The following is a 21,846-nucleotide window of genomic DNA, read 5'->3' as shown; positions in this document are numbered from 1 at the left end:
ACACCTGGAAAGATGGAGATCAAATGACTTTCAACCTGAAAACCTTCAACAAGAGCATCTGGATGGCCTGGGTATTTGCTTATGCTACTGAGAAAGTCTCCCATCTACACATTATTGTTACAGAGAGGGGAATATGTTGTTAGTGAGAGCAAGATGCATGCTGGCCTGAGAGCAGATGTATTAGATGAGAAACTGGTTTCTAGAAAGGTTATACAATTTCATTTTTAGATAATAAAAATTGGAATGAAAAAGCATTTGTCCCTTTGCAAAAAAAAAAAAAAAAAGTAAAGTATGCCCTGTTCTCTACCCTCCCTGCTTCTCCCTGGCCCCTCCCTGGGACCGTACTGTCATGAGGCTATGACTACATTCAGACTTAGTTTATCTTCTAAATGGATTTGTGGGATTATAAGCCCATCTTGAAGTAGAGAACATCAATCAGTAAGTCCTAATATGTCTCGTGCTACAGCTCACACAGTATTTAAAAAAAAATGAATACATATTTCTATGCCTAAAAGAAAATAAGACAATATAAAAATATAAATTTTACATTATACATATATACTCCATCTAAAGCTAAGCGATTATAGAAAGATTTCTCAATTCTTAAAAAAAAAATTATAATCATACTGCTTACTCCAAACTCTCACAGATTCCTACTGCCAGGGTAAAGCCCAGATTATCCACACAGCTTCCAAAGTCTGGCCTGCTTGCTCCTGCCTCCCTCTCTACCCCACACCCACTCCTCCCCTGTCCCTGTTGCTGTGTCTCACCCCAGGACATTTACACAAGCTCTTCTTACTCCCCTGTCCCCTCCCCTGGATAATTCCCTTTCCCAGCTTGGCATAAATGGCTTTTCCTCAAGAATGTGGCTCTGGATCCCCAAACTCAGTTCTTTTTTGAAAACCTGAACTTAAACCTTTGTAAAATGTACATTACTGTCATGGTTCAGAAAACAATGCTTTGGCACAGACATTCACAGTCAAACATAGCAAAATGTGATTATTTCACAATATTTGTCATGGGATTCAGCAGTTTTCACTGGTGTTCCTAAGGTCTACAAACAAACAACAAAACAAGACATGCCCTCTCCAAACCCAGCAAAAGAAAACAAAACTACAACAAAAACCTAAATGGATACTAAATTTCACTAAGGAAAAATTCAGGTATACATATAGCATCAACTGATGGCGTATGGTGCTATTTCACATTTGTGTGTTTTCCTTTGCCACAATCACTCTTCCCCACCCCTCCTGTGTTTCCTCCTGAAGAACAATATGTCATTCAATATCTGTTCAACCCTCTGCACTTTGTGCTGTCCTGGCGTGACTCACTGGTCGATCACTGCCCCCTCTCAAGTGCCTTCTGCCTGCTATGTGCTTCTTAAAGCCAAAGTTTGCCCTTTATTTGGTTTCTCTCCAGTTTAAAGGAGACCAAAATATTTTACTGCCTTGGATTAAATCAAGGTAGTGAAGACAGTTTGGGGGGACTTGACAAAGTATGACAAAGGACCCAACAAACTGGGTGTTCAGGCCATCCTATCCTCAGGGCAATGTTTTTGTTATATTGAGGGAACTTTTGGATGAAGTTAAGTAATGCAATTTTGCACCTTAAATAAAAGACATTTTGGGAATCTGCTCGCTTCTCATATGGAGGGAATCGCAGCCTTTGCACAGAAAGAGTCTGAATGTGCCACCAAGCCGCAGCATTCCGTCCTGGAGTTGGATCTTTCTGCAGGTTTAAGAGCCATGTTCAACAGATCTGTAATGACTGGTTACATGAATCAAGGGTGACCTTGGGCATCCTGGAAATCTGTTTAACAGAGCCCACATACAGGGTAATACGTGAAACCCAGCAGAACAGATGGGATTGTTGGCAATAAGAACCTTGTTTGTTTACAGCGACTACAACCATTCCCACCAGCATGACATTTCATATGTCTCTGAGTTTTGTCACACCGAGGAAGACATATTGGCACAGCCAGGCTACAGTGGTTGAAACAGGCACGCTCAGCACAGTGCAGGACGGCACCGCACCTGTAGCCGTGCCAGCTGACAGGAGACCTGCACGGGTGAAGCGTGGTGGCAGACCCTGGCAAGCAGGTGATGGGTCTTCTGCTGGTTACCAGAGCCAGAGCTAGACGGCAGAGAGCAAGAGTCTGCACTCGCTCTTCCTGTTTCTGTCCCCCCCCCCCTTTTTTTGACAGAGATAATAATCCCAAAAGCACTGCATTGAGCTGAAGAAATGGCTCAGATATTACAGGCGAGGTTCGAAACCTTGAAAACAAAAAGTGGGATGTGTTTGCTAAAGTGCTTGGTTCCAGAGTTGAAAGCAGGGATCACCTGGGAATAATCCTGGGCTTCAGAATGCTGTGACAATGCTGGGCAAGAAGACTTCTTTTAAATAACATTTAAAGAACATCTGGCTCTAAGGGGAGAAATCACAACTGTAGGCACATCCTTAAACTAAAAGATCTTAAGGTAGCAAGATGACTGTTACAAAGTAAAGGTTTGCCTTAGGTGTTATTCTGAGGCTTCCAGAGTGTTTTTGCTAACTGTCTCTCTGTCATGGTTTCTGTAGAACTCTACAATCAGAGGCTCAAGCCTGCTGCCCAGGCACTTCCACAGACAGCACAAGTGTTTTTGTTACAGAACTCCGTGGGAATCAAATGTAATTTTCTTACAGAGTGTCAAGGAGTCTTTATTGACTTATCTTTTTGATCACAATTCTTCACTTCCTCACATGTCTGCCACCCTCTGTTTCCAAAGCCAGCCTGCTCCGCCCTGGGTAAATAGTGGGTAGTAATGAACTACCGGGCAAGGGGAGAGAATAGCTCTCCTCATTTCACATGGTCGACTTGTCTCCGAATAAAATAGGGATGCTGCTCAAAGTGTTTGGATGCTCAGAATAAATGATTCTGCAGTTAGCAAATGCTGCTGGATAGCCTGGAAATCGGTCTGTAATATCTATAAATGGCATGGAATAGGATTCCACAGTAATTAAAGATATAATTTCATGTTACTAAGGACACTGAATGCTCTAGTGTGACTAAAAAATTTCAATCCCCAGCTATGTCCCCATCCCTCAATTAGCTCCAGCGCAGGTCCCTGGGGCCTCTCCTAAGACCGACCCTAAGGTCATGATCCTCTTTATCACCCTGTGATATTTTGTTCCACTTATGTATCTGTCACTTTTGAAAATTATCTTTTGAGATGACTGAGGGGTGCTCACTTGTAATACTGATATGTGGGAGGCTGACACAGGAGGACTGGGATAGCCTGGGCTACTGGCCATACCCTGTCTCAAAACTAAAATATAATAGTTTTGTGTTGCTCAGGCTGGAGGAATGCATGTCCCCAGGGACTTTGCCCCTGCTCCATCTCTATCTACAGCTGGAGCCGCGCCTTACACAGAATCAACACAGAAGGAATTGAGGGAAAGTAGTTACAAGATTACCAAAGGACCCTAAGCTTCAAGATGAATTCATAGATAAATAACAGAATGTCATAATGGGGGGGAGCCCCTAGATTCCCTGTCAGATGTCATTTCCAGAGAGAAGAGGTTACTGGAAGGGCCAGAATTCTGCTTGCCATTCTTAGCAGCTCAGAGGTACAAACGAGGGGTCAATTTGCATTCCATCTGTTATTTCCTAGTTGTCAAAGACAAAATTCAGATGTAAGGAAAGCAATCCTGACCATGTGACGTTTAATCCATTCTTTTTATTTTGTTTTGCCTCTTTGCTTGCTTGAAGCCTGGTTTCCCATAGCCCAGGTAAGCCTGCAACTCACTATATAGTCAAAGATGATCTTACACTCCTGATCCTGTCTCCCAGGGGCTGGGATCACAGCCACACCCCCTCATGCCCTGAGGTCTTTGTTTTAAGCATTCCAATGTTTTCAGAGGACAATGTTTTCAGAGCCCATCTCTACCTTCCAAGGAGAGCAAACATAGAGTCTGTTTGCTTAGCTTGCTTTTTTTTTTTTTTTTCCGCTTGCTTTTTTGTTGTTCAAGAAATGAAAAATGAGGAGAGGCTGAGAAGATTGGAGGAAAGGAGAGATGAGAGAGAGAGAGAGAGAGAGAGAGAGAGAGAGAGAGAGAGAGAGAGAGGAGTCTGGGATTAAAGACACAGATTAACTTCTTTGGAGAGAGCAAGAGCCTCCCGCACTTGCTGAGCAACTGGTAAGTGGGAGGGTGAGTGGCCAGGGTGGAGAGAAGTAACTAACTCTCAGAGATACTCTTAGTATCTCTGATACGGGCTGCACAGAGATACAGGGACATAGGACGGGCTGTTGTCCCAAGGTGCCTCAGTGTCCTGCCTACCTCTGGTAACCTGGGGAAGTAACATGCATCTACTTGCTCACGTGTAAAGGAACAAATGCACACAACAATGACAAGGACATTTCTCCACACGGAAGACTGCTGTAGGATCTGAAGCTACACTCTACTGGGGTACTTAGCTAAGTGTTTACCCATAACTGCCAGCTACCAGCAACGGCAGAATCTACCACGGGGAAATATGACCGTATTCCGCCATTCGTATGTGTGTGGGAAATCATCCTTTTCAGACCACCTTCCAGCCAAACAGCTGATATAAACTTGCAGGGTCAGAGTGGAGGCAGCTTCTTCAGAGATCGGATCTGAGCCTTTCCGTGTAGCTACAAATAATGAGCAATAAGGGCCTATTCCCAAGTGAAGGAAAAAGATGTAGGGGATGATTAATAATAATATGAAAAGTCAAGGGTGGATACAAAGTAATGTATAGGTTTAAACAGGCTTCAAATTAAAAGAGAAATAATGTGAGGATATCCAATCGGTTTGATAATTTCCTGTGAAAATCAGTAATGCCGGGAAGCAGACAGTACTAGCAACTTTAAAATGTTATGCAAATATCAGCCCCGCTCTGTAGGTAATAAAGGCAGCACAGATAATTTTCTAATTGAACATTTTATGAGATTCACCGAGCCTCAGAAAACTGGTAGTTAATCAAATTCAAAGTGTTTGTCGAGGTCTGGCAAGCATCAGCTGACACAGAGTAGGGATGGGGAATCAGGTGGTTTTATTGAAAACTCAGGTTTTCATTCTGAGTGCTTTTTAACTTCAGTATGACTCCCACTCCACCCCACCTCACCCCACCCCACCCCCAGCCCAATAAAAGCAAAGACAGGACACGATTCTTCTACGCAAACAGGAAGAGAGGCACTATGGGTGGATATAACAAACGGCCACTCAGTAAATTTGGATGGAAGGAATGAGGTATCCTCATAAGGATACAATGAGGACTCTTTTCTTTTGTCATTGTAATACAAAGCACTTTTATCACTTTGTCCATTGCAAATGTGTGTGCGCACCACGGCTTCTGTGTGCAGCTCAGAGGGCAACCTCTGACAGTCAGATCTTTCCACTGTGTGGGTAGGACTTGAGACTCGAACTCAGGCTTAGTGACAAGGGCCATTACCCACTGTCCAATCTCCAAGGCTCTCAAAGGACTTTTAAAGTCCCAAGCGCTTTGAAATTATTATCCTTAGTTTTTTGTTTTTGTTTTTTTAAAATGACGATCCTTTAAACAAAAGCAGCCTTCCTAAGGCAGCAATGTTATGTTGCCTCTCACTTTTATTGGGAGACTTCCAAGCTTCTAAAATTTTACAATGAATTTAAACAAAAATTAAATAATCTTTTCTATTGCCATGGGATGCATCTATTGCTCAAACGTGCTGCGTTTGTCCCTGTGATAACACAGCGAAGCAAATATTCAGTCACTGGTGGAGGAAAAAAAAATAAGAGGTGTCAAAACATTTTGAAACGACTGCACCTCAAAAAGGGACAAAGACAGACACAAACATCTGCTAACCGTGTATTTAGCAGTAGAATACTATCACAGTAAAATGCTTTCCAGATCACAATCTTTTAATAATGTTCCAAAAATATTATTTTAGGCTCACCAGAGTGTTTCAAATTAAATTAGTGTGTGTTTCATTAAAACACAGAGCGCTCGGTCCATTTTTGCCCCTCCCCCAACTCTCTCCTGAGGCGCCACTAGGGGGCAGTATGAAGACGCGGTTCTTGCCGCTGTGGGTGAAGGGAAATCGCTCAGAAAACCATTTTCTTAAGAAAAACCCGACGCGACAAAGACAATAACTGCGTGGCTTAGGCTTTAGGTCCGACCCATACATCAAGCCTATGTGCTGAGTTTGCGTCTTTCGTGGGTCGTTTCTCAGTGCAATGTTTCTTTAAGGGTTTTGAGACCCGAGATTACTTATCCTAAGTGAATCTGAGTGCTAGGGAGCCCTGGGTCTAGACAGAGTGGTAATTTTTCCTTAAAGGACTGTAGTAAACAACCGCAGCCATCTCGGAGGGTGTGTGGCGTCCCTTCCTGCAAGATATGACGGGGAGAAGGGAAGAATTGGCGTTTGGCCACTTTTAACAGATGTGTGTTGTTGTGTTCCTGTCTTCAAAATAAGTGGTCATCACTCACTCTGTTACAGCCAGCATTCTACAAGAAAATATGGCGACTCTACAGATCATCAGCCCCACATCTACAAGTTAAAAGGTATACAACGAAGTGGTAAAATAAATAAACACAGCATATTATGTTACCAGCCCCACGCCCAGCTTTATTTATTCGGGTGGTGATTTTTTTAAAGCATGAACACACACACACACACACACACACACACACACACACACACACACACACACTTTCTGCACTGGCATAGATAATACCCACTTCAGCTCAGACCATTCCTGGCTATGTGACAGGACCTGAGTCCTGGTTTTTCTCAAGGCATGCTATATACTCTTTCAATAGTATATAAAAATCTATCCTGAGGATGTATTTAAATTTTCCCCCACATATTATATATGGTTTTCTTAGACATGATAATCAACAAATAAATTTTGTAGACGTTAAAGTGATAGTATCTGTCTTCCTTCAGCTTTATTTAAAGGGGAGAAATTTTCTTTGTTTCTAGAGAAATTTTAATACCAATACTACTAAATGATCAGTCAGTCATTCATATTGACAGAGATATAGAGTCAAAGAGAGTCAAAAGTTAACAAAGCACTCAGGCACATCCGTGTAAGGCTCTCTGTCTCTGCACAGAGCCCCTTAATCATCATCAGTGTTTGTGCTCCTGGCCGCAGGTCACACAAAAGTAGAGAAGTCCCTGGAGACTTGTCTCTGCTATTTCGAAGGCTTAAGGTAGCCCAACAATTAATCGATGTATTTTTAAGTGGCCAGTTATATATGCTACAATTCAGAACTTTCTTGGGTTGCTACTTTTGTGGGAGTTGAGAAGCTATACAAAAGAACTGCAAATTCCACAGGAAAATGGGGAGAAGGGGGTCTTTAAAACTCTAGGGTCTTTAAAGCTATCTTCATGGAGCTAAGGTAAGATGGCTATGAAGAATCAGGGTCCATATAGTTGAACACAGTTGTTTGTGAAGAGTTTAACCTTAGTTACAAGTTTCCACTTTTTTGTAAGTATAAAATGATTATAGTTGTTGTTTTCAATATTTATTCATTGGTATTTACTAAAATTGTATCTTTAAAAGAGATCCTTTTAAAAAAGCCTGGTCTGCATCTATATTCATCTTCAAATCTTGTCTGGTTTTTCAGTGAGTAAATTTAGTTATTAGTGCAAAGGATTACTGAATTCTTTCCATTTTGGGGGCAACTTTGAATCTAATTCTGGTCAGATCCAACAGATGGCAGTGATGTTATAAACTGTTTAAAATACTCTCATTGCATGTAGGATCGACTACTCAGAAGGATGTCAACCGCAAATCATTTGCTCCATACTTGTATAAATTATTTAAGAATTTGGAATGATTAATTGGGCAGAAAAGTACACAGTAAATAAAACATGAAATTCAACTGGAGATATTTCCTACATTCACAAATTAAATGGCTTCTCCTTTCCAAAAAGCATTATACACAGAGAACTGTCCAGTATATTACCAGCATAGTAAGGAAGGAGCGCTGCCCGAAATTAGCCGAGGGGGCTACCTATTCATGACTGCCTATTTTACTGCTTCATCTCATTTTCATCTTTCAGACAGGCTTGTCTTCACTGCCTCCTACTTTATTTACCCACTTAAAATAATTTCTTTTTCCTTTCATTTCTAACAAGAGACCCTAGCAGTTCTTGTCTCTCATTCAGATAAGTACTTTGATTCCTGTTAGTTGTTCCTTATTCTTCAACCTTTATTCTGCAAGAAACAAAAGACCAAAAGTAAGGATGGAAGGTTTCTAGAGGGAAGCCACTGTTGACTTCTGTGCTCCAAATTATGTGGACACAGACATTATTAGTCACTTCCTGTTTGAAGATACAGCCACTGGTAGGCACATTTGTATGATTTTTCTGTTTGTTTCAGTTTGATAAAATTCATTGATATTTTAGCAAAGGCATTTATCTCTTCCTCTATTGACCTCTGGATATAGTGGTTATTTTATCAAACAATAAAATGGACACTTTGCCTACATGAATATAAGTTGTTTGTCTATCTTAAGGTAACAAAATTATATAGGATCTAATTATGCTATCTACAGCAGAAAGCACCTGTTCTTGGTTTTTGTTTTCATACAATACTATATTCTCTTTCTTCCCTCCTCCACACACACACACACTTCTCCACCAAATGTTATGCTCAGTATTGAGTATTTGGAATAGACCACTTTGCGTGAATGGGCTCTGCCTACCTTCATGAGCCTTCTGAGAACACCATTTGTCACCAAGGAAGGTCAGCATTTTGAATGTGCTTCTTCTGATTTTTATTCATATATATATAATATATATATGCGTATGTATGTATGTATATGTTTCTCTATTTGTGTGTATGTGTTTTAATCTAAACCTTTCTAAAGTGAAAACTAACCAAACACTTAAAGCTGTACGCACATTTAGATTTTAGGTAGTAGCTTATATTTTAAATATAAGTATTCTTTATATTTAATTTTAAAAACTAGAGATTTGCCTCAGGCTTTGGTGGAATCAGAGGAACTCCCTTTCCCAAGGTGATACTTTAACAGTGACGTGGCTTTCTAGAAAAACTTTCTAGGCAAGAGGATTGTCAGTTCAAAACGCCTTGGGCAAAATCCTTCTGGAACCGGAAAGTACTTCTAGAACATATCGTATAACCTGTTTTACCCTTGGTTGTTTTCCCCCAACAATATTAACTTGTCTGTTAATGAAGTAAGCTACAACTCATCTAGAGAACTTGATAGGCGAGCTGGAAATGGCCTCTGAGAAACTAGATCATGACCTCGAGCAGCATGCCCTCCATCGTGGCTTTTATATAAAGTTGGATATGGCTAGTTACCTGGCACCGGGGCTTCTGAGTCACAGAAAGGCATGGATTTCGAGGGAATTTTGGCAGGGAAAGTTATGGAGCCAGACAGCCAGGTCCATGCAGACTGAAGGTGAGTGAATTCAACCTGCCAATCAAAAGTCCAGAGAATCTGTGGAACCCCAGGAGACCGTCCCTCCAGAATCTGCATTCACAGGGGTTGAGTGGACCCATACTCCCTAAAGTTTCCTGAAAACACCACTATTGATTGAAAACTCTACAGTCACAGGTTCAACCCTGTCTGTCACCTTCCCTCCCCTCCATTCCATCTTCTTCTAACACCACAGCCTTGGTAGCAGAGCAAGCATTCAGACTCATTACAAACTGAAGTGTTATTCTGTGAAGAAATAAAATGTGAAAGGTCCAAAAAGCTTGAGTGTCCATGAAGCCACATTCACAGGAACCACCTCATAGGCAGCACCCTGGGCACCTGGAAAGATGGAGATCAAATGACTTTCAACCTGAAAACCTTCAACAAGAGCGTCTGGATGGCCTGGGTATTTGCTTATGCTACTGAGAAAGTCTCCCATCTACACATTATTGTTACAGAGAGGGGAATATGTTGTTAGTGAGAGCAAGATGCATGCTGGCCCGAGAGCAGATGTATTAGATGAGAAACTGGTTTATAGAAAGGTTATACAATTTCATTTTTAGATAATAAAAATTGGAATGAAAAAGCATTTGTCCCTTTGCAAAAATAAAGTATGGTGACTGTGTGGTCTTCCTCCTCCTCTTCTTCTTTTTCTCCTTCTTCTTGTTCTTTTTGTTCTTCTTCTTGTTCTTTTTGTTCTTCTTCTTCTTCTTCTTCTTCTTCTTCTTCTTCTTCATCTTCATCTTCCTCTTTTCTTTTTCCTGTTTGACTTGGTTTAGTTGAGTTGATTATCCATACACTACTCAGGTTACAAAATAAGCATCTAACTCCAGAAAATGTCCCAAATATGAGAACAAAAAAACTGTGAGTGCTTAGCCATGGATGAGATATCTGCTTCGCCCCACCCCATCCTCCATTCACCTGGGACTCAGAGAACATTTCCTAGGGGGGACCAGAAAGGATGTAAGAGCTGGGGGATAGGACAGAGGGATAGGAAATACTGCCCTCTAGACACCATGTAGCTGCTGCACATGGGAGCCCACAGTAGCTGCCGTGATGTGCACAAAATCACACTAATTAAGAGGTCTAGCATGGAGGGAGAAGGCGCTTCAGAGGCCCTAGCTGCGGAGCTATTGGCCATTCGGGGTTGATAAGGAAGGGAGAACCAATCGCTTTTCTTTGGAGAAGGGTGGTCTTTGGTAGGCTGCTAATGACCCAGTGGATGAGCCTACATCCATTCCCATATAGGCAGTACTAATGTGACTCGGCAGATGGATGGACAGGTGGATGGACAGACAGACAGACCAAGGCAGATAGTTGAAGTAGGGAAGGATATGAATGAGGATGCTGTCTTGGAAGGAATGGGGGGGGGGGAGGAGGTGGATACCATCAAGATACATTGTATCTCTTCTACAAAAAAATTTCAAGAATAAGTAAATATTATTATTTTTAAAAAGAACTAGAAATTAATTTTAGGCACATCCTGGTGTGAATATAGGAGTCAGGTCACCACCGCAAGTCCCACCCACAGTACTTAAAGGAGGTTACAGCTCATTGTTACAAATTAGGTTAGAAATGAGTAGGTGTTCAATCAGCTCTCAAATGCACCTAGACTCAGGTTTGGCTTTGTGTCCCCCCTCCCACCTCCCCCGCCCTCACACAGAAAGCAATTAGGAAAACAAACTCAGCTCCCAGCGGTACCATGGCTCCTGCTGGGAGAGTATTAGTGAAATAGCTCCCTTTCAAAAAGGGATTCTGTGGACCTCAGGAAAGCCAGGTTTATGTTAACTGATGTAGAAATAGTCAAAGGAGAAAATGTTGTCTCTTAAAACGTTCTGTTGGATTTGACTTTATAATTAATACATTAAGTGATTAACACACACGTGCGCACGCGTACACACACACACACACACACACACACATGCATGCACATGCTCACACATGTACACATGCAAAGAAAGATAAGAAGTAAATTTAGTTGCATACCAAGTAAGGTGCAGGGAGGGCAAAAGCCAAGTTCAGGAAATTCCTGTCTTGCAAGGCTATGCTACCTTCTGTGGAAGAAGGAGCTTGCCCTTTGGAGCCTGACAGACCTGCATTCAGTCTCCCCTGCTCAGCTATTTACACATGCTTGCACCCTGGAAAGTTAGCTAAGCATGCAGAGTCTTGGTCTCATTAGTGATGGACCGTGGTAAGGATCATGCTCGCTGCACAAGTATGAGGTCCTGTGTCAGGATCCTAGCACCCATGCAAAGCGCCTGGCGCGGTAGCACATGCTTACAGTTCTCGGGCTGGGGAACAGGAGCCAGGAGGAGCCCTAGGGCTCACGGGCTTGCTGGGCTCGCTGGGCTCGCTGAATTAGAGAGTTTCAGGTACAGTGGGAGACTTCCTCAAAAAGTAATGAGAACTGGGCCTTGAGACACAGTTTAGTAGGCTACTCTTCCAGAAGATCCAGGCTTGAATTTCCAACACCTACATAGCTGCTCATAAGTGTCTGTAATTACTTTTCTAGGGGATCCAATACCTGTTCCGGCATTTGTGGGTACCAGGCACTCACATGGTGCATAGACAGAAGCAGACAAAACACCCAGACACATAAAATAGTAAAAGTTGAATTTTAAAAAGTAGACAATGACAGATCGTGATGCCTGGACTCTATATGGGTATGTAAACACACACACATACATGCAGAGGAACCTGCACATACATACGCACAAAGACTTGACTTGATATCTGGGTATAAAGGTTTGCACAGTTTCCCAACAAAATTCAAAACTCAATATTTTTTTGGTGGGGGACAAGCCAATCAGATAACTACTTTCATAAGGGACCCCAAAGAACCACAAAAGTCAGATTACCTAAGAAAACATGGAATCATCTTAAAAGCCAAATGTCACAGCCAGGGGGTGCTGGACCCAGCGAGGTTCGTGTACTTACTTGGCATTTGCAGGGCTGCTGGTCGTCAGGTTTGCCAGGGCCAGTGCGGCAGCTTCCCTCACCTCCTCATTGTCACTTCTGAGCAACTGAACTATCTGTGGAATCCCTGCAGAGAAATGAGTGTGAGCCGTGACTCCACACTCATCCATAAAGCCTGAGTGTGGCATCTACACAGTTTGAACAAATACTCAGCCTGAGTGCAGCATCCACACAGCCTGAGCATGGCCACCACACACACAACCTGAGCATGGTCACTACACAGTCTGAGCATGGTCACCACACACACAACCTGAGCATGGTCACCACACACACAGCCTGAGCATGGCCACTACACAGTCTGAGCATGGTCACCACACACACAGCCTGAGCATGGTCACCACACAGCCTGAACATGGTCACTACACAGTCTGAGCATGGTCACCACACACACACAACCTGAGCATGGTCACCACACACACAGCCTGAGCATGGTCACCACACACACAGCCTAAGCATGGCCACTACACAGTCTGAGCATGGTCACCACACACACAGCCTGAGCATGGCCACTACACAGTCTGAGCATGGTCACCACACACACAGCCTGAGCATGGCCACTACACAGTCTGAGCATGGTCACCACACACACAGCCTGAGCATGGCCACTACACAGTCTGAGCATGGTCACCACACACACAGCCTGAGCATGGCCACTACACAGTCTGAGCATGGTCACCACACACACAACCTGAGCATGGCCACCACACACACAACCTGAGCATGGTCACTACACAGTCTAAGCATGGTCACCACACACACACAGCCTGAGCATGGCCACCACACACACAGCCTGAGAACAGCATTCACACAGCCTCAGCGCAGCAACCCAGAAGCCTTCAAAAACTGGCGGTCTCTGGTTTGCTTACCCTGGGTGTTGAAAAATTCTTTGCAGCTCAAGTTCTCACACAGGGCTGAAATAGCCTGGGAAGCAGCAATCTTGGTTCCATCGCTGTCAGATCCCAGGAGAGTCACCAGGCATTTTTCAACCTCTTGTTCGTGAAAAACTTTTCTATTTTCAGCTTTCATAAACAGAAATTAAAAATAAATCAGAATTTGCCTGGCAAAAGTGTACTTACTACCTGACAGAAATACAAGCCATTTGCTAACTTTAATGTCTATATCTAAACTAAACAGAATGTGTACCTAGTTCACCTTCAGACCACAGCTAAGACACAAAAGGGATGGTGGGTGTCAAATGTATTCATCGTTCCCCCTTCTGCTGTGCATTAGATGTGGTAGGGAGCCTTGTGTGGTGAGATGCACACACACTCAGATGTCATAAACACTTAAGACGTGCTCAAGCTGACTCGGCTCTCTGTGTTCACGGGGCTCTCTCCTCACTAAGCATAAAAGCACAGGTACCCATTACTGAGACGTGCCTACAACGTTCCGATTGGAGAACTGGAAACCTTAGACTTCCAGAGAACAGCAGAAGGGAGTAGGAGGGAGAAATGAGGGCTGAAGTCCAGTCCAACTCTTTAAGCTTCCATTAAAACCTTCAAGTGTCTTTTCCCCCAAATGATTGTCCCTGCTCACGCAGGAAAGGCTAGAGATATCACTGTAGTTACCATAGTCACAATATAAGACCATATTAGAATAATTTTGCTTTCTGAAAACACTTACCAATCTAAGTCCACATCATGGTATTTGCTGTTATAAAAGATTAAATTTCAAACCAACTTCATGTGTGTGTGTGTGTGTGTGTGTGTGTGTGTGTGTGTGTGTGTGTGTGTGATGCTGAAGGCAGAACCTCAGGACCCTGGATAGACTAAGCAAGCATTTAAACATTTTTCTCTTGTCCTAGGTTTTTCTAGGGTGTTTGTTTGTTTTTAATAAATGCCAATTTCATAGTATACTGAAGGAAATACCTGTGTCAAAGCAGAACATTCAATTAGAATATTAAGATTATTTTTGCATTCCGTTAATTTAAAATTTTTCATTCTATTTCATTCTAAATCTTCTACTATTTAAGGAGTCTGAAAACCTCAGTGTTAAGAAGTGGGGTTGTTGGCTCCGGAGGCGCTAAGGGAAGAAACGGCTGAAAATTAATTCCTTTTCAAGTTACTTTTGGTTCCTTTAAAATTTTTGGCTGTATATCTGAGTCTCCATCCATTATCTTTGTGAAATCTGACAGCATAATCTTGACAAAGTCAGGTTTCATGGCCAGTGAACAAGACTGACTTTGGGGTCTAAGGACATTAATATATAGGATCTTCGGCCTCCTAACACTGACAGCATTTTCTATTACAATCTGCATGTGGGACTAATTAATTACTTAGACATATTCTAATTGAATTTTTTCCCCCAAAATGCTTTCAGAAACAAACCCTAAGGGGGTCTCCATTAGTAAGTTAAGCTCTTCTTTCTCCTTCTCTCCAGCAATGATCCCCAAAATTCTCTTCATAACAGCAGTGTTCAGTCATGTTTGCAAAGACTTTCTGGCCTGGGCTCATCCATCTTCAGATGAGTCCCAAGAGATCTGACTCAGAATGGGTGGAGCTAGGTAACCAATCAGGAGCATCTTCCTGGGAGCCTATGACTCCTGCGCTTGGACAGGCTTCAGCTGGTCAGACGGGTGTTTCAAAAACAAAAAACCAAAAACCAAAAAAGAAAAGCTGCAGTCAATACATCACTTTGGCCTCTAAGATATTTTTAAATTCAGGAAGTCTTTATTAGTTTAAAAAAAAATGCTGGAGAGTTTTCCAGAGGCACTGACAAAAGAAGGAGGAGGAAGAAGAAGAGGAGGAGGAGGAGGAGGAGGAGGAGGAGGAGGAGGAGGGAGGGAGGAAGGAAGGAAGGAAGGAAGGAAGGAAGGAAGGAAGGAAGGAAGGAAGGAAGGAAGGAAGGGAGATTGGTGTAGTTGTACCATTAAGCTTTCCCTGACGTCTCTGAATCAAATCCTAAGCAGATCACTCAGCATGGATTCTATCAGGAAAATCTGACAAGATACAGGAGCAATTAATGTGAAAAGATCGATTTTTGAGCACATGATTGTTACATTTAAGAAAAACAGTATATATGTAAAGACTGGAAAGATTTAAAAAATAACTTAAGTAAATACTGAAGGCAGTTAGATTTTTACAAAATAATTTAAATAAATACTGTGGGCAATTAGTTTCTCAGCCCTGCTGGGAATGTTCTCAAAATCCAGCTGTGTTCACCAAACCTCAAAAGTGCTGACTGATTGCAGTGTGGCTATAATAGATTTAAAAGATGAATTAACATATTAACCAAGTACTTTCACCGAACCACTATGCCAAGAAGTATTTATACCTTAATTATGTTGATAATAAAGACGGCTAGCTGGTTACTTTACTAATAGAGTAATGCCCTTTGAAAATAGCACCCCGTGTGCTAACATAAGGAAGGTAGAGGCTTCAGGGCTAAAAGCAAATGTTGAAATGCTAGACCTTGCCTGTTCTCTGGACTGGCCATTGTCCCAACTTTGTCCCTGCTGAGTAGTTAACACCAGCTCATAAAACTCTCAGCAACTAGGTCATTAACACTTCCCCACCCTCCAGTGATGCCAGGTCAAATCCCATGCAAGTCACAACTTCAAGAACCAATGCCATTTGTTTATATGTCTCAGCTGTTTTTGACAGACAATGGAAACATACTCACTTGTCTAAAATATTATTGGAATGATAGAAAGGAAAGCTACATTAAAAATTATTGCTAATAGGAGCATTGTTCTTCTGATGGAATGAGGACTAATAATAGCTGTCCAAACTTATGACACTTTCTAACTGGGGAAGAAAAATTAAACTTGTATCTAATTGTTCACTTTCAACACAGAAATAAGAGAAGACAACTTTGTTAATCCATAAGTTAGGGGTTTCACTAGTATAACTAATATAATGAGGCATGTCTAGTGAAGCTGGCAGATGGACATCAAGACTGTCTACAAATTGATAGGAAAAACAGGTCTGAACGTAGGTAGGGTATGGAAAGAGTGTTGTACAGTCAGACACACAAGGAGAGGTGATTTGAGATTGTGGCCAGGTAGATAAGAAGGGAGTGACCCAGCAGGGAGAAAGGCCACTACCTCTACCAGTGGCCCAGGAAGACTGGCCCAGCCCACTACTGCTCAGTTAAACAGTCTGTCAACAAATGTGGCCAAGCAGGAAGTCGGAAGCAGAGTGACTTGTGACAGCACATGGCTCCCATCAGAAGTAGGTCCATGGTTAAGGATTTATTAAGATAGATGGATGGGTGAGTTTCTTTTTCTTTTTCTTTTTTAAGAAAAACAAATTTAAGAGTTGGAACCAGAAAGAAAAAATGTCAACAGAGCTGTACACAACCATAACCCAATGAGTATGAGAGAAACTCCACCCACCTAAAAATGGGCATTCTGCTGGGCAGGAAGTTGATTCTCATCCCATTGCTTACCTAGTGTCCCACAATAGCAGTGTCAGATTAATTGAGTTAATGCACAGGTTTTCTAAATTTCTCATAATAGCAATCTACAAAGATCCCACACAGGAAACTAGAAATATGTATAAAGATAAAGCAGAAAGGGCTCTAATAGCTTAAAGCACGTTTGTAAAAGGCTCATGGTTCAGAAGGTGGCTCAGGGGGTAAAGTGCTTGCCAGGCAAGCCTGACAACCTGAGTACATATGCCCAGAACACACATAAAGGCCAGATGCCATAACACAGGTCTCTGTAACCCAGCATGCCTCTTTGAGGTGATGGCCAGAGAAGATGAGAGAATCCTTAGAGGTTCACAGGACAGCACACACATATGCACACATGTATATGTATGTACATGTACATAGGCATGTGGGCACATACATACACATAGGCATATGGACATGCACATGTACACATGCACATATGTACACACACACAGATACACACAAAAACACGCATACACGTATATGTGTACACACACGTGTGTGCACATACACACAATCTTATAGGTCCAGAAAGAAAAAAAAAGTTACTTCATTGACACCTTGAAAAGCAATAGAAATAGACATTTTGATTTTCCCGCTGAGTTTAACCATTTGATGAACATGGATAGCAATAAGTCAAAATGATAATTTCCCAAATCCAAAGTAAGGACCAAAACAAGAAGAAATAAATGCAAAATCATAGCCTAGCACAAATCTTGTATGGCAGAATGTAACTCAACAGAGACAGGGAAAGTTCCAATCTAAACAAAGGGTGTGTGACTCCACCAGATGAATAGCTAACACCGAGTGAGGTTGTCTCAACTTGGTCCTGCTCCTCCTTGCTTTCCTCATTTGGACACTATCATCAGGGAGAGAGAGATGGCTTCAGACAGCCCATAGTGTCTTTGAGAGCGCATGCAGAGAAATGCCCATAGAAAAGCTGGCAAAGAAAGTCAAGACTCCCCTAAAGCTTGCGTTTGGGCACAGTAGTTGCATGTGCTGGGAAGCCATCAAAAGCAAAGCCAGAGATTCAGAAGTCATGAGAGGATTAGAAACAGATTTAAGATCCATAAGCAGAGAAGGAAGCGGTGCAGACATTAGTCACAAGTGAGATTTCTCTGGAAGATTTTAGAAAGATCAGTATTGAAATGATGGATGCATGTGAAGGGTTTGGGTTTGACAGTTGGGAAAAGAGCTGAACAAGAGACTATTCTAGAAATGGAGATGAAGAAAAGTGTGAGAAGGAGGTGACAGCCGACAGTGGGCACACCCTGAGTTAGAGTTCAACAAGAAGGGACATATTTGTCTAAAGGATTCACTGAATATGTTGACGTCAAATTCTGCATAGCTGTTTGGAATCAGTGGGTTTAGCGACAGAGAGATGCTGAAGGAAGTGGAGTTACTCAAAAAATCAGTTGGTCTGTCAGAGCAGTTGACTAAGAAGAAAGGCAGGACCACAGGCAAAAGAGAGAGAAAAAAAAACCTTCCATAAACAATTTCTGGTCAAAAATACTGCACCTCACGTGTTACCTTGACAAATGAGAAGTATTTCTCGTCCATACCCTTTAGCTTAAATACATTTAGCAGAATGGGAATAGATGGTGCCTCAGTTTGACAGGTAGTCTTTGTATGCATGCAGTACCCCGAACCTGCCTCACAGGTGAGATGTTACATCTATACTGTACATAATTAGATCTAGAATACTTCTGTCAGCTCTACTTTAATACAGAGCTACTTGTTGTTTATAAATTAAGACAAAAATTGTACATATATGATTTTTTAACTCTAATATCCCTTAATTAAATTGCCAAAAATCAAAGAGCAATATTTTATTTTTAAGAACAAATTTTAGATTTTTGCTGTATCTTGGATCACAAGAAATACACATCTGTATAGTATAACAAAATTAGCAAAAGATTAAAAAAATACTGCACCTCTCAGTATGTGTCCCACTCCTATTAGCCCCCACCTGTCTAGAAGTGGCACCAGAAGACAGAACAGTGAGGGTGTGACATCTCAGTACAAGAACACCCCTGCTAATATCCAAATGTGGACCAAAGGCTTCCACCAACATATCAGCTGACGAGAAACACAGCCAAAGGGTCCGTGAGAGCCCCATCTGCTGGTTACACCCAGGCTGGGACAGAGCAGCCTGCGGACCACAGCAACACTGCAGCTCTACCATGGCATAACAAGAACAGAAGAAGGACAAAGATGCTTTAAAGAAATTACATAGTGATAAGTATTCTGGGAGAGGTAAAGATTAAACAAAGCCAAGGCAAGAACCTAAAGTACAATGGAATAAACGTTTGCTGCATGGCGAGGAGTGGGGGTGGAACAAAAGTACATTTGGGTAACTTTTAAAATTTACTATATTTTTTTCTAATTAAAAAAATATTTTTACCCTGCACTGGTGGTGAATGCCTTTAATCCCAGCACTCAAGAGTCAGAGGTATATGGAGCTCATGAGTTTGAGGTCAAGCTGGTCTATAGCATCACTACTAGCCAGGACTACAGAGAAGCCCTGCCTCAAAAGTTATATTCATGCATATACATATACATCATATATATATACATATACATATTAGAGAGAGAGAGAGAAAAAAAGAGAGAGAGAGAGAGAGAGAGAGAGAGAGAGAGAGGTTAGAGAGTGTTCTGACTGCATGTAAATGCACCATTTGCCTGCCTGGTGCCTTTGGCAGCCAGAAGGCGACACTGGTTCTCTGGGAGTAGAATTACAGACTGATTTGAGCTGCCATATGTGTGCTGCAAATTGACCCTGTGTCTTCTGCAAGAGCAGCAAGAGCTTTTAAGTGCTGAGCTACATCTCTAGCCCCAGACGCTTTGAATTTAATGAAAAGAAGATTTTACCCAAATATGAAAAAATATATACAGAAAAGTAAAATTCGGCAGGGCTCAGACTGGGAAGCCACAAAAGCAAGATACACAGAGTTAAGGAGAAACGTTCTCCAATACTTCCACACCCAGCTAAACTGTCAAACACATTCAAAGACAGCAAACACGCCCAGAGGTGAGGACTCACAAACATAGCACACCTGTTTGTGAGACTGCCTGGTGGGTCCCACATGGTAGGAGAGAACTGGCTCTAACCAGTTGAACTCACATAGGACTGACTACATACTCTCCAATATACTGTAATAACAATTAAAAAAATAGCACGTGGGGGCTGGCAAGATGGCTCAGTGGTTAAGAGCACGGACTGCTCTTCCAAAGGTCCTGAGTTCAATTCCCAGCAACTACATGGTGGTTCGCAACCATCTGTAATGGGATCTGATGCTTTCCTCTTGTGTGACACTGTACTCATAAAAATAAATAAATCTTTAAAAAAATAGCACTCAGTTTTCTGCAGAACATTTTTAAACTGAAAAATATAGCCTGATTAACTTGAGAAACAAATAAAAAACAAAATAGAATGTTAAGATGGCCAACATTAGCCCGGGAAATGATAGTATAGATTGAGAGACTTTATTTGTCTAGAAATTTAGATTAGAAATGAAGAATGTAGATAAAATAAAATGTCGTAGTAAAGAGGTACTTAAAAAAGAGAGGCTCATAACTATTTGATGACAGGACTCTTATATAACTATACCTTTACATATATGTGTGTGTTTGTGTGCATATTACCTGTAGTTACATTGCTACAATTTTAACTCTAAAAATTTTAAACATCTACTCTCAAAACACATAGAAAAGCAAAGTATGGAAAACAAAAGTCATAATTAAATTCAAATACAGTAGTTGTATAAAACAATCTCACCTGTACCTTTGCATTGCCCTTGGCGGCTATCAGGGACTGCAGCTTTCAGCATGTCTCAGCCATAGGCTGCTAATGGTTTCTGCTTCTTCCCTTAACCCAACTATACTATATCTAAACTGTCTTACATTTACATAACGTTTGACTTTCCAAAATCATTTTTGGTAATATTTAATGATCTTACTATCAAATTAGAATTTAAAGTTGGAGTGCATAATTGAGAGATTTAATGAATGTGACTAGAAGTGAATGTAAGACAGTTTTAAGTAAATTAAAGTATTTTACATCGCAACAGATACAATGTGGCAAGAAGCACCTAACCTGTACTTCCTCTGTGATGAGCCAACTTGCTTTAACAGAACGTGACAGTGTAAGCGCCCAGTCTGACGTCCTATGGGAAGTGCATCTGATTCCAGCGTCATGCTTCTCTACAGGACTGGTGCCTCTCATGCAGCAGGCATGCAACAAATTCTTGCTCATTCATAAACAGAGTAGCCTTTTTAGGGTTTGCAACTGTGCGTACCCATTGATTAGATTCTAGAAAACGCCATGCTAATCTCAAAGTAAAACTCACATTTTAAAAACTGGAAGCCTGAGCCGGGCGTGGTGGCGCACACCTTTAATCCTAGCACTCGGGAGGCAGAAGCAGGCGGATTTCTGAGTTCGAGGCCAGCCTGGTCTACAAAGTGAGTTCCAGGACAGCCAGAGCTATACAGAGAAACCCTGTCTCGACAATAAATAAATTAATTAATAAATAATAACAAAACAAAACAAAACAAGACAAAAACCTTGGAAACCAAAACAATTAATTTTTAAGGACTCACAAAAAACAAAAATAAAAACAACAAAAAAAATCTTTGCAATTTAAGAGGAGAGATTTTGATCTCTTGTCCTGACTCAGAAAGGGGCCTGGGTCACTGTAATTTATTCTTTTAGGGTCAGATCCATGAGTCCATGTGGATAAGAGATTGACTAAATGATTGCTTCCTAAGACAGAAATTTAAAATCACCCCAAATCAGACTATCTTCATACTATAGAAAGTGTCAGTGCCTTTTAAAAGATGATCTGCATACTACTAGTTTGCACACTTTAAGGGAGGAGGGGTCTTTAGGACAAGAAAGTCCTCAAGCGGTAGGAGAATGAGCACAGGCTGGCCAGAGACATGACCCAGCAGAAGAATCTGAGCTGCAGGAAAGTCCTGGTTCCGGCAATGACACAGTGACAACCCAGAGGCACAGTCAACACAGATTTAGTCATTAGATCCTA

General features: G+C 41.7%; 1 protein-coding gene across 6 annotated transcripts in view; it reads right to left on the bottom strand.

The window, feature by feature from the left end:
• Nucleotides 1-21,846, bottom strand: part of Armc3 (armadillo repeat containing 3) — a 111,379-nt gene that overhangs the window by 27,743 nt on the left and 61,790 nt on the right. For all 6 annotated transcript variants that reach the window (XR_001783178.1, XM_006497537.1, NM_001271563.1 and 3 more), the window contains exons 9-10: nt 13,276-13,428; nt 12,371-12,476 (exon numbers count right to left, since the gene is read on the bottom strand). Coding sequence is in view for 5 of the 6 variants with exons in the window: in XM_006497537.1 (XP_006497600.1) it covers nt 12,371-12,476; nt 13,276-13,428 (259 nt within the window). In the remaining variant the exon portion in view is untranslated. The remainder of the gene's footprint in view (nt 1-12,370; nt 12,477-13,275; nt 13,429-21,846) is intronic.

The sequence above is a fragment of the Mus musculus genome, chromosome 2 (assembly GCF_000001635.26).
Source record: "Mus musculus strain C57BL/6J chromosome 2, GRCm38.p6 C57BL/6J".
Taxonomy (NCBI): Eukaryota; Metazoa; Chordata; class Mammalia; order Rodentia; family Muridae; genus Mus; species Mus musculus.
The sequence above is the reverse complement of the archived record's forward strand: the minus strand, read 5'-3'. Positions and strand labels throughout refer to the sequence as shown.